At 40.2% G+C, this 13,726-nt stretch overlaps 1 protein-coding gene across 3 annotated transcripts in view; it reads right to left on the reverse strand.

Annotated features, from left to right (window-relative positions):
- The window catches only part of ncam2a (neural cell adhesion molecule 2a), a 342,808-nt gene that overhangs the window by 94,727 nt on the left and 234,355 nt on the right, over positions 1-13,726 (reverse strand). For all 3 annotated transcript variants that reach the window (XM_088074600.1, XM_088074601.1, XM_088074602.1), the window contains exons 3-4: positions 6,500-6,706; positions 426-569 (exon numbers count right to left, since the gene is read on the reverse strand). In XM_088074600.1, coding sequence (XP_087930726.1) covers positions 426-569; positions 6,500-6,706 — 351 coding nt within the window. The remainder of the gene's footprint in view (positions 1-425; positions 570-6,499; positions 6,707-13,726) is intronic.

A 13,726-nucleotide genomic window follows, 5' to 3' on the forward strand; every position in this document is an offset into this window, starting at 1 on the left:
AGTGATTGAACTCATTTTTCCCTTTAAATTTTGGGGACCAAAACTGAACAGTTTTCAAGGAATGACTCACTTGTCGTACTTAGAGACTAATTATATTCCAAAACTCAGGCTTACAAAAAGCAGCTAATTATAATGGTAATAGAGATTTAAAAAAGGGAAAAATATATAAAAAACACCACCTCATTTTCACCAAATTATTTAATTTAAATTTTGACCTATTTTCTACCCTGCTAATTAAACTTTAACGTCGTATTACTCCATCTAACCATCCATTTGAACCACATTGGGGTCACAATAACTTCTGAACATGTTTTAAGTCACATAAATCATCTTCATAAAGTGAAAGGAATAAAGATAATACCACAATAACAGCAGTCAATGTCAAGAAAACAATTTCATTGTGAAAGGAAGTCATAAACACTTACTGTGATGCTCTTCAGTAATCTCTTTGTCCTGGTAGTACCACACCACCACGGGCACCGGTGAGCTAATGACATCGCAGACCACCTCCGCTGTCTCACCATAGCGGAACTCCTGCGGTGACTGGACATCCCGAAACGTCAGCCTCTCTGGAAGATCAAACAAGATGGAGATGGAAAAGCTTTTTTTTTCTGCGAGCATTCAGAGCAATTTATTGCAGGTCTGAACATCAAAAGGAAAATAAGAAAAAAAAATGAAAAGCTGTGCTCTTACCGTCCTTTTAACTATGAAGTGTTTTATGACTGAATCTGAGGTTAGAGGGTTTGGAACAGTTGCTTTAAAATAAATTTCCTACATTTTTTTTTTGTCTGGGTTGCATCCTGTAAGTTGAATGTGCCTTTTCAGGTAGTTCACAAAAATTATTGACTAGGCAATCGAAAAAATCTGAGAAAGAACTCACATTTCTTCCCCACAACTGAATAAATGATTAGGGTTTTTCTTTTGGACATTAAAATATGTTTATTTCCTCTAAAAAATAAAACTTGTTTGGACTGTTTGAAGGGAAAGGGCTTTGTCAAAATATGATGTTAGCTGGTCTATTTAGCTATTCTGTTAGTTTTTTGTACACAGTGTGCATTAAGCAGCTTTATACATCCGAAAACCTGAAAATAGTAGTCAACATTGACTCACACATCACTCAAACCCCAAATCTCTTGTGTGAAAGTCCTGCACATGACCCATTCATCCAACACATCTTACACCCACCATAGATTGTGTCGCTCTTTATACAAATTAAATTTAAGTAAAATGACTCTCTGAAAGTACATTTGTGAGTTTTTTTTCTCATAAATTTACCACTTTAATCCCAGGTAATAGGGGGTTTTCTTAGTAATAGCCCTGATCATGAACTATTTTTCCCTAACCGCCTCCGACCTTAACGCATTAATGTGGCGATTATGAGACAATCACAGCAAACAATGAGTTCCATAAAAAGGTGTAAATTACCAGATAGATGTGCATTGCCTGGTTGAAAATACACACTCTGTTATATGATTTATTATGATTAATTTTACAGGTATTTTGTCATAAACAAAAGTTTTGGACAGATTTAAATTTTGACTTGATGACAGCATTGCATGAAAAGTTACGACAATTCTTCCACCACAAATTTTAAGGCAAGCCACCCAATAGTTTTTGAGATTTTTCAGTCTGGACCAACCAACCAGATGATGGATCAGCCAAGCTTGCCGCCCAGAGAACCATGCAGGATGAGTCGCCAAAGCACAACTGTCAAGTGACGTAATGGCTCGCAATTCAGATGCAAAGTGTTTGAAAACAGGCACATGAGAAACAAAGTGTGCCTTTGGAAATGCATGGATGGATTCAGTCACAAGAATCAAATAAAACAAAAACTAAATCCGGCTTTGACTGTTTTCTGGGACACGGATAAGGCGATTCTGATGAAACAGCACAACAGACAGAAGGGTGACCGTTATACTCGCTGCCAATCACAACCACGACAAAAAATCAATGAGCGGAGACACTCTGCAGTCTGTCAGTTTGCAGAATTAGACAAGAACACAGACATCCTTTGATTCGATCTTTCTTGGATTCAGGAATGCTTCGATAATAGATTTCACTCTGTGTCGGTTTGAAGCTGTGTCCTCCCTCTTGACAAACATTTGGTGTTTTGACAAATTGCTTTTATGAGGGACACTGTTCTTGGACCAGCACTTCTCCACAAACAGCACCTGATCCTCCTTCGAACCCCGCTCTCGTTCGGATAGTCGGGCTTTGATGTGCGCCGGGGCTGGCACCGCTAGCGCCGCAACCACCTGCTATCATCTGTGTGCTGTATTGTGAAGGTGTGAATAAATCAACGACAGCTCCCCTATCAGTCCCTTCCGTTAGCGAGGCTTCAGCATTAGCATTTTGCTGTGTGATTTATGCCAGGCTGCTCCCTAAAATGAGCTTTCTCTCCCCGACTGCACCCTCCGCCTGTGAACGTGCCTGGCATCTCAGTGTCGTCATTAACTTCAAGGGTGCCTTTGCGTGTTTTTGTCATTCACTCTGTTGGTTTCTTATCAATTTCCCTCTTGTGTTCTTCTTTTTATATCCAAAATCTGCTGCTCTCTCTCACTCCCCCCCATCGCTCTCTCAGGTTTGAACACTTCTGATGTCACTTGTTCCTTCTGTTTGTATCCATTTCCTTTCTCTTTTGTTGTCACACAGCTCTACAAGAATCAGTAAGGGAAACATCCTCTCCAGAGTAACACTCTGCCGCACACTTGACACTGGTGAATTGAGAATACACTCAGTACTCCGGAGCTTCTCTTCCGCCGTTCGCCTACACATCACTGCCAGGATGAGAGTCTGATATGTTGACGAGCCAATTTCCCTGGACCTCTCTCTACTGGGAGGCAGGTTTGTTCCTGTCTATACTGGCCAATTTTGCTGGTTTTGGAAAATGGGCTTTGCAGCATTATTGCACTGTCCATTAATAAACTAAGAGGAAATGAAAAGAGCCGGCTGGCTTACTTTATTATGAATTTCCTGTCACCTAGTGCGGCTGCAAAAGCACCAAACTGCTGCAGTTATTTAATGGTAATTTTAATTTTTTTACTATCAGTGAACTTTCAGGGAAAACTATCGAAATTTGCATTTTGTACGTTGGCCAACAAGGGAAAACCAGCTACAACGGTCCAAAAGATTTCCATTGGAAATTTCCATTGCTGCAGTTTCAGAAACGATGCCAATTCAAAAACACATGAAAATCTGCAACAAATACAACAATGTAAACATACTGTAAATGACAAAATCTGCTACAAAGAGCCAAAACAAATACTCTGCAAAGATATAAATGATGCAAAGTCAAAAAAGACAAAAACCCTAAAAACAAATGCAACAGTCAACACAATGAAACGTCTCTAGGCCTCTGGGGGAACCTTCTGAAGCCGTTTCTGAAGCTGAAGCACATATCTTCAAATAGATGTGTTTTGTTTTAGCCGGTACTTCCTTCTTTGCTCCCGTCAGTGCAGCACTCACATGATCGCAGCCTTTCCAATTAGGTAGGTTACATACGAATTCTGGTGCATTGCTTTTCGTAGGTATAACAGTGCATGAGAACAGCCTGCAATCCACCCGATGGTCATCGAGAGGTTCTACTGAAAAACCACAAATGTAAGCCACTGGGTGGCACTATTGCAAAAGTCAGGGGATTACCAAAATTTCTGGGTTTCATCATCTGAATATATGTAAAAAAAATTAAAAAATAAAGGGACCACCACATCAGTAGGATTCATCCTATGGGGACTATAACTGTTTGTACACAGTTTTATAGCAATCAATTGAGCATTGTTTAGATATTTTAGTGAGGACCAAACCAACTGACCAATAATGCTATCCTGAGAGCCATGCCATTAACACGGTTAAAAGTTCAGCTTGTTTTACTGTAGCCCAAGTCCAGGTACCCGTTTTGGATCCAGAACTAATCTGCCACTTCATGCAGCCTAATTATAACAGGATATCATGCAGATATTAGCAACTACCGAGAGGACATCCCTCTCTCAGGTCATAAATCCGGTGTACAACATGTTGTAAGTGCACAGGCCTGAGCACCGCCCGAGGAGTCCATGGCTTGCTCCGGCTGCACGCTGGAAGAACGTCTGGTTGGAGCTCCTGGCAGGTTTTCATCCGCATGCTGCTCATGCAGTCTATACCGAGGACCCGGGTGTGTGACGCCCAGTTGCCATGGAAACAATGGTTTAAGGGAGCTGGTTATGTGGTGAATGAGGCAAAGGCTGAGTGGTGGCAGGTGTGATTGAGGCTGTGATGTCTCCTCTAATGGTTCGCTGGGAGAGGATGAAAAAGGCAACTGCGCAGCAGGTGGTGATTTCAAGAGTGTGTGCAGTACACGTGCGCGTGTGCGTCTCCTGGAATCAAATCCCCATACCTTGACGTTTTCTCCAATTAAACTTGAGGAAAACTCCTGATCAAAGTCCTGGTGAATCTGGGTATTTGAGTTATTCACATCTCAGACTTCACTTGGTTTTTATGTAATCTTTTGTGGGTGTGCTTTTTGCATGCATTATAACGTTAATCCATTTCTTGTTGCTGTACTTGTTGTGAACAGAAGATTTGTAAGTTTGGGGAAATGTACCCTTTGTACCTACTTGCAGGTGCAAGGATTTTAGGCTTTTATGCTCTCAAAATTTAATATTAAATCTAAAATACTTTGAATGATTTAAATTTTACATATTTTATTCAGTCAGTTAGCCGTTTAATTCCATGTTCTGTACATTTTACGACTGAACATGGAGTTCTACATGCTCTTTCAAAATGTTCTCCATGCTGTCAGAAGGAATATTCTGGCAGAGCAGCACCAAATGCTTCAATAATTTATGTTTTCTTGACCTGGAATAAAATTTAATATCTTGGATACTTAAATCAGCCTTTAAAATATCCACCATGTGTTAGTTGCTTTACTTGTGCAGGTTGTTTAAAGCCCTACATTTCCAGAAATAAAATACATGGAGGATATGATTTCAGTGTTCCCAGTATTTTGTTTGCAATCAAGTGATGATGATAATGCACAAAATTTAAAAGGAGGGCATTAAGTGACAAATTTATGTACTGCTTGATAAAAAAAGGGAACATGGCTACATAAAAGAGTTGCATGAACCTGCAGGTATTGTCAGAAAATTGAAACTTAAGTTGGATGTGATCCATACAAAACGAAGAAAAGGGATTATTAGACTAATTTTGCGGCCGAGTGTGGCTGAGTGCTGCAGAGAGGCTAAATTACCACTGGTCGAACTGCGAACTTCCTGTTTAGCCCTTTGCTTACTTGAATGGAATTAAAAAGATTTTAGAGTCTGGCCTATCTAGACTTTCAAAACTTGATTGGACCAAATGGATCAAATCCTGATAGAGAAGAGTGTCATTTCACAAGGGGTTGTGGTCTCAAAAAAATACATTGACTGATTTACAGATGTGTCTTCCCAATCTAAGTCTTTGAGAAAAAGGGTTTTTGGGTGCCATAGCATCAAGTGACGGTGTAATTCACTTTTGACCACTATGTAACACGACTTGGAAGCCTGGCGCCAATTCTGGGGGCCTGCATGTTACTAAAATTTGCAAATTTTAGCTACTATTTTCTACCTACTTGGTCAACCATTCAAAGAGGCTAAAAACATGGAAAAGTTGTCACTGCACATTGTTATTCCATCCAACTCGTGGCATGTTTAACACAACACTTTGATCCACGTTTGCCGCTCTTTCCCAGTGACTTTTTCTTTCACTTCTTCTCTCTCAATCCAACTATTTTTGAGACTTAAAATGGCCATTGTTTTGTTTTTTTCAATTTGAATGATTGAAACAGCAGTAAACAGTGCAAATCATAGGCATTAGTGGGGTGTTGGTGTTGCCCTCCATCTGGACAGCACACCAATGTATGACGTCAAAAGCAAAGACGCTAAAGTGGCAACTATCCTGCTCTTATATGTATCTTCTAATTCTTTCCCTCAACAAATCACAGGAAAGTCGAGGATAACTTGGACGTCTTGCTCAAGGACACTATAACAAGACAAATTGTGTTTAATTCACTGCTCTCCGTGAGGATGCAACCTGCATTGGGGTAGTCTCTGTAACCACAGAGCCACCCCCGCCTCGTAACATTAAGTTTTTCCCGGGAAATACTGATGGGTCAGCAACACAGGTTAACCTCAGTGCCACATCCCTCATTATGCCTGGCAGGATCCGAGTCCCATGGCATTACTAGCTGTCATTATACTTTAATCACAAGAATGAGTGTAACACACCCTCTCACACGAGCTCACACACAAAGTCAAAGGTACACATGGACCTAAAATGCACATGCACACAGATAGGGATAATATTTTTAACAGCTTGTGGCTGCAGAGAGGCTAAGAATATGAATGGGCTTCCTAGCCCTGTGATCCAACACTAATGTGAGAGGTTTATTCTCTTCATGTCTTCACATCTAAATCTCCTCTGGAGGCAAACACAGAGCATCTGCAGGTAAACGTGTGTGTGAGTGCAAACTATCTGTAAAGCTTACGGTAGATCTCCAGCACGACTGAGGCCTCCTCCGTGTGGCCACTGGCATCGGTGGCCTGGCAGCGGTAGATACCCGCGTCCTCGATGATGGCGTTGTAAATGATGAGCCTGGATCGTGACGTCTCTGTGTGCAGCGCCATCCGCTTGGAGGGCACGATGCGCTCGCCTTGGGGGTTGTACCACTCCAGCCTCACTGGCTCGCCAATAGCTAGAAGCAAGGTCAGAGAAAAAGAGATAGAATAAAGTGATGATCATGATTTTACTCTCTTTTAGGAGGGTTTCATGTTCACATTTACTACTTCAGTAAGAGATGTTCCCATGATTACTCCCACTCACACCTGGGATCTCATCAGAACATTTAAATGCCTAAAGACATTTATCATTTGCAACAAGTTACTACTTTTTGACTTCTCACAGCTTTGTGCATTTTCCAAATTGGTCCAGTAAGTTGAACCTGTTATTTTCCAGTCCCAAGATTATTTGTAAGAATACTGGACTGCCCATGAGTGACATTAACTTGGCATCTCTATGCATGAAGGAAGTCAGCCTGGAAGTTGAGCAGCCTGCAGAAAGACAAAACACAATGCAGTTTGATAGCAGCTGGTTGGCTTTCCATTAATCAGTGATGCTCTTGGCTTCACAAACACTGAAGGTCGGAGATTATTTTGTTACAAGTATAGTTTTAAAGAAATACTTGACCCACAAATTGCCCATTTGTGTATCAATTACTCATTCCATCATACAATGAATTCAGAAAAGTTTGAAAAGTTTCTTGCATGCCTCCAAGGTGAACAAAAAACTCAAAAAGCGGCAAACAACAGCAAAACTATATCACACCCGTTTACCAATTCTCACATAAATCATTAAAAGGTGTGTATTTTTTGTTAAGATTACTAGAGTCGTAAACAGTCAGGTCTTAGTAAAATAGCATGTGCTTGTGAAGTACTGAACATAAGACTAGATAAATGAGATTAGGATTGTGCTGCTCGAGTTGCGTGAGAGATGGCAAATGGATGTTTGCATATAGTTTTGCTGTTTTTAAGCACAGTTCCCAATGATTTCAAATCACCAAGAGTTTTCTCCTTTTTTGGATTCTTTATTCACTGCGGCGACATGCAAGAAAACAAATTTTTCTTCACAAATTCAATATAACAGGGAGAGGAATGGATATACAAGTAATCATTTTGTGGGTCAAGTATTCCTGTAAAACTAGACTTGCAACCAAATAGTCTCCGAACCCCAGCAATACTTTTTCATAAATTTAAGTTAATTTTTTTTGTGTTTTTGGCAACAGCTTCTGTCAGACATTTTACTTTTTTATTACAATTTTAAAATACCTTTTACATTAATTTTAAAGTTTATAAAAAAGATAGATTTTTTTTGTCCTATTTCTATATTTTGCAATATGCACATATTTTTGTATTTTATCATATAATTTAATGTTATTTACCATTTAAGATCATTGAGCAACTGAGAACTCCTGTTAAAAAAATCTATAATTCCCCTAAATGAATTTACTTACAATTTTTACTGTACGGTTAGGCCTATTGTTTTTAATAACAATACATTTGCTGTATTCTTATGGGATTTACGCTTAATTTAGAAAAAACAAACAAACTAGAATTTAATCTAAAACACTAGATTTTAAAATAATATGGTGAATTTCTGTCAAATATATGAATACATTTTTAACAGTGTTATTAACCCCTTCTGACTGATGTTTTTAATCTGTCTCAATGACCACTTCACTTACGATTGATTCGGACTAATATTTTGGAAAAGTTTCTAGGTATTATTCAATTCATTTGATGATAATCAGGTTTTGATATACGTAAAGTATGGGGTTTGCTAAGGTTTTACATATCAATACAATAGCATTGCTGCTCACTTTGGTCTGTTGAACAGCTGAGGACCATCCAACATTGTTGCTGTAGCTTGTCAAGGGAACAGACGGCCTGAAATTACATGATTATGTCATAATCTTGGATTTACATAGCTTATAAATCTGTAAAGGAATAGGGACATATGTAGGCCGTAAATTCCACTCTCATTTCCAAGATTATGCACGTATACCAACACACACACTGACAGTAAACACTGAAACAAATGGCTGGCTTGATCAAAAAGCTCACTTGAACCCTGATTAAAATGGCCTCCATATGTAGTCTATGAAACATGAACTCGTCTGGCTACTGTAGGAGATGATTGGGCCATCTGCAAGCAGCAGGTGCCCTTTGCCTGTAAAACCTGCAAATAAAAGTGTCAGTGTGGAGGCTTATTACTGAGCCCATCAATCAGCCAGAACCTTGGAGAAAAGAGGAGATGGACACACGCTTGTCCAGTCCCTTAGAGACAAGTTGCTGGATTCAAATGAGGAAAAAAGCGGACAATTGAAGAAATAAATGTTTGTGACTTGGGATGTTAACAGTGAACCATTAATCTGTTAACCACCGAAAACATTTTCGACTGGCTACAGAGGCTTTATGACAAAAGCTAACTTCTGTTGTTTTCTTTCGTGTAAAATGTGTGTCCCTCTGTACCATTCTGTGTCCCCTCTATATTTTGAGGGTTTTTTGCATGTCTGTAGCGCAGGTGGAGGCTCCACAAACCTTTTTTTATCTCAACAACAATTTGTGGTGGTTGAGTACTGGATTAAATAACTGATCTGTTAATCAGGTCAGAGCTGATCAGATCAGATTGATGCATGAGAGGAGCAGCTGCTGCGAGTGAATTCAAATTTTTAGACCCAGCAGAATGAATAGATAAGTTTCACTTTCATTGTGTCTGGTGTTCTGCTGCTCCATTTGTGCCAAGAGTGTGGTGCAAAGCATAACGTTTTTTTGTATTTTAGCAGCACTCCTAATGAATGGTCCAGTTCCAAAATTAGAAAAAAATCTATTTGTGGTGGCAGATGTTTAATTGTGGTGGGATGCCACAAATAAATGAACATGTGGGAAACTCTGCATTGTTAACTATGTCATCACTGTAGCTCTGTAAGCACCATTAGCAGTGTCGGCATAGGTAGTGTTGCTAAAATACTTAATTATGCTAAAGGAGTTTTGAGGCTCAAAATGAAGCTGTTTATTCACTTTGGCAACCTCGAGAGAGACCGTAGGATGGGCACAATTTTTTTGCTGCAATGTTGTCAAGAGAAATTATGAATTAGCAGTGTCAGCTAACTCCCATCCAACTGCGCTGGTGTGCACTGAAAAGAGGCTAAGGTTAGCATCAGCTAACCCGTGGAGGATGTGAGAGACTTGCTATTATCAAAACCAACAGATAACAAAATGAAAGTAATGATATTTGAATCACAGAACATTAAAGCTGCACCACCTCTAAATGGATAGCCCTTTGCAATGTGCTGCTAAAGCTGGAGTCAATGGAGCACCAAACTAAAAGGAAGAGCCTCTTTGATTCATTCACAGTCATTTTGCAGGTTTTTTTTCTTCAAAAATTAATTGGTTAGTTATCTGTTAATGGATGTCGGTCTATGGAAAGCAAAATTAACTGAAACTGACATCCCTTTTTGTGACAAACAGGTCGTGTTAGGAAAATGGGAAAAGCCAGTGGCAAGAGATAACCCCAGAGAGAGAGAGAGAGCAGGCAGTTAGGATGCTCTCTGTTCCCTTCACTAACTATCTGCAATATGCCCTTGAGCAAAGCTTTTAACCTCCCCGATGCTCAGCAGCCAGTAGCAGAGGGTGGCGGGTTCATCTCAAGCGCTCGCAGGTGTATGTGTGAACATGGCTTGACGTAGAGCAGGATTTAGCTGGAAACACATTCGTCCAGCATGTATGGTTATGTAAATTGCTCATAACATTGGTAATAATCTCTCAGTTTGATACTACATAACCGTAAATTATGATAAATTTTCCTCTAGACGCCTGCACTTTGCATCATAGCAACACATGCCGGCTCCCACTCACACCCCAGCATGCTGACACCGATCATCACCGCAATGTTTCCAACAACTATCAGCAACACAGCTTTGGCATGTGCTGCTCGTTAGTTTCAAGGCCAACAAATCTGATGAGGCAATCAAACACAAGCATTGCTGCAATCATGCTACAGTACAAGCCATTCTCCTGCTTCCCTTCACACGTGGCTTCCCACCGGTGCCTCGTGGTGCATGTGGGTACTTGTGGGGAGCAGATAAGTGTCTAGCATTGCTACAGGCGTCCCTTTTTTATACCTGTTAGCATTACAACGTTATCACCTCTTACCATTTTACAGTCGGCTGACAGCAGAGACAGCTAAATATGTTAAAGTTGATGCAGCGAGCACGGTGACAGGTCATTTGCTTCACAGATGATCTGAGAAGACAGGAGTGCGTAGCATGCTGCCCTGTTTTTCACGCTCAGCCCTGCCTCCCTGTGTGTGTCCTTACAACTGTATGAATAGCTGGTGAAAATTTCTGTCAAAGCGCTCTTAAAATCTGCATAAGCTCCGGCATTATTACTGATTCTTGGCAAGAGAGAACGCTCGATGACTGACTCCTCTGAAGGTAGAGTGGAAAGACAATGATGATTTTTCAAGGTGCTTGCAAAACGTCTACACAGCAGCGCGCCGATTGATCGCCGGCTCCTGCTAACTGCTGATGAAAGCGACAGCCTGGTTTTGGCTTGATTTTGAGCTGGAAATAAAACTTTTAAAGGAGAACAAAGCTTTGTATCTGGAAGATATTGCAGAACATGTTTAGGATCCTTCTAAGCAGATAGGGAGCAAAATAAAGCAACTGAAATATTGAAGCAATCTAAGCCTCCTGTACAAGAGATTTTTGACTAAATATGTTCCTTGGGGCCAGAATTAGCCAAACACGAGCCTTAACACTCCCACATCCCCTATAGTCTACACAGTTAGCACAGTTTCAAGGTGGACACCCGAGACTAGTGTCACCAATTCATTATCTGAGTTATGGCATTGAGTAATGTCCAGAAAAGTGTTTTTGCAGATTATTATGATGTCACACTGAAGCTGTCCTTTGACCATTCAGACAGAAAATATCATCAATTCATCAGTATATCCTATTAGACATTTGTGTGAAATTTTGTCATAATTAGCATGAGTTCTTGAGTTATGACCAAAACATGTTTGTAAGATTTGCATCTAAATAAGAAAGATGCAAGGTTACCATACATTTTTGACAACCAAAATCTAGTCAGTTTATTCTTAAGTCCAAGTGGGCATGAGTGTCAGTTTGTTAGTTTGAATGGACGTTGGTGCCAAAAGCATTCTTGAGATCTTGTGTTCACAAGAATGGGATGGACAGCTCTCTTTTGGCTTGATTTTGAACTTGAAATAAAACTTTTGAAAAAGGAAACAACAAAGCTTTGTTCTGGAAGGTGTTGCACACAATGTTTGTGATCCTCCTTGGCAGTGAGGGAGCAATATAAAGCGACTGAAATATTGAAGCGATCTAAGCCTCCTGCACAAGGCAGATTATTGACTAGACGTGCCCCTTGGCGCCAGAATTAGCCGAGCACAAGCCGAAACACTCCCACGTCCCCACGGTGGCTGGCACTGGAGCCATGGTCGTAATTGATTCAGGTCTCCCGGGAAGTAGATAGCAGGGCAGAAGTGCTGCTAAGCAGGGGAGGAATCACACTGGTCAGCATGTACATGTGTCAAAATTACATGTTTATCTTCGTCTGTAATGTCTGGCCAATGGGTGAGCGTACAGGGACAAGTGATGCGACCTTCCCTGCCCTCGTTAGACACATCTGAAGAAAACCACATGGAAACATAAGAGCGGTTGGATCTCGTTTGACCAGTGAGGCTGCCTTTGTAGCTGCTTTGTTTTATTTTGCAGCCAACACTTGTTCTGGCTTTCTGCCACCTCAGTCATAGGGGAGGTTAAACACACACCTAAACACCAGTTTATCCACCTCCTTATTTGTCACGCCATGAGCTCAGGTTCATTTAAGCCTGACAGGAGACATATCCTCGCTGTGGCTGCTGGTTTGTTTGTTTCCTAACAAAAGGTCTAACTGAGCATTTTAAAACTGAATACAAGACTTTTGTAATGGTGTTTTCTATGATTGCTTACATTTCTGTTTTTCTCAACACCTGGTGATTTAAAACAATATGAACTAAAGAGTGTTGCGAAAGGTGTTGAAAAAAAGACAATGCCTTGACTCTACAGCAGCGCTTCTGTATTTAGTGCATAATGGTTTATTCAGTAATACACAGTTAGAAACGCACTCACATGAGTGAAAAAAACAAGAAATGGAGACGCTTGCATACAGAGAACAAGGGATCTCTGATTGGTTTGATAATGTTGAATCAATAGATTATCGACTGGTTGAGCACCAGAGGCCTTGGACAGATATGTGGCCACTATTAGTTTAAATTACACTTGGGACGCCTGAGACATTTTTTAAATGGACAGTTTTATCCCCATCACTTTTTAAAAGGAAACTTTGTTAAAAATGTTCTGAAAAATAGCTTGCACCAAGAAGTGCTTCAAAAAACATTGTACATAATAAGACTAAAATCACCACTCTGTGGTTGTATGCCGCCACAAACCAGTCAAGCTGCACTTACCGTTAACATCCAGGTCTGTGAAAACATGGATGTTTAACTCAAATCTGAAAATCGATATAATATCAGCACAGTCTCAAGCAGCACAATCAGTCACCAAGTCAGTATCTGACCAAATGTAACCCCTTTTATTCCTGAATTATGGCACTGAGTAATGACCAGACAAGTGAATTTGCAGAACATTATGATATCACAGTGAAGTTCACCTTCGCTCTGTTACATATAAAATGTCATCATGTCATTATTTTATCCTACTAGACATTTGTGTCAAATTTGGACATAATTAACACATGCACACACAAATTTAAGCTGTTTATCATTGAGTCACAGTGGATGTTTGTGCCAAATTTGAAGAAATTCCCTCAAAGTGTTCTTGAGTTATCATGTCACAAGAATGGGACAGACGGACGGACAACCCAGACAACAGAATGCCTCTGATTACGGCTTTCGATGGCATGAAGGCACAAAAACGGTCCACCTAAATCCTGCAAGTTCCAGAGACTTGCAGGATCTATGCCAAGGAGAACTGTAGTTGTTTTGGTGGTGTATATCCATAGAACACCACTATTTTAAATGCATATGTATGTTGTTATATGATGTATCTGACACCAGTTTTGGATTTTTAACACAATACAGAGAGCAACAGAGAGCACAGAAAATACCTGTAGACGCGCAAAAAGAGCGCACA

The sequence above is a fragment of the Plectropomus leopardus genome, chromosome 24 (assembly GCF_026936395.1).
Source record: "Plectropomus leopardus strain MGB_pleo_1.0 chromosome 24, ASM2693639v1, whole genome shotgun sequence".
Lineage (NCBI taxonomy): Eukaryota > Metazoa > Chordata > Actinopteri > Perciformes > Serranidae > Plectropomus > Plectropomus leopardus.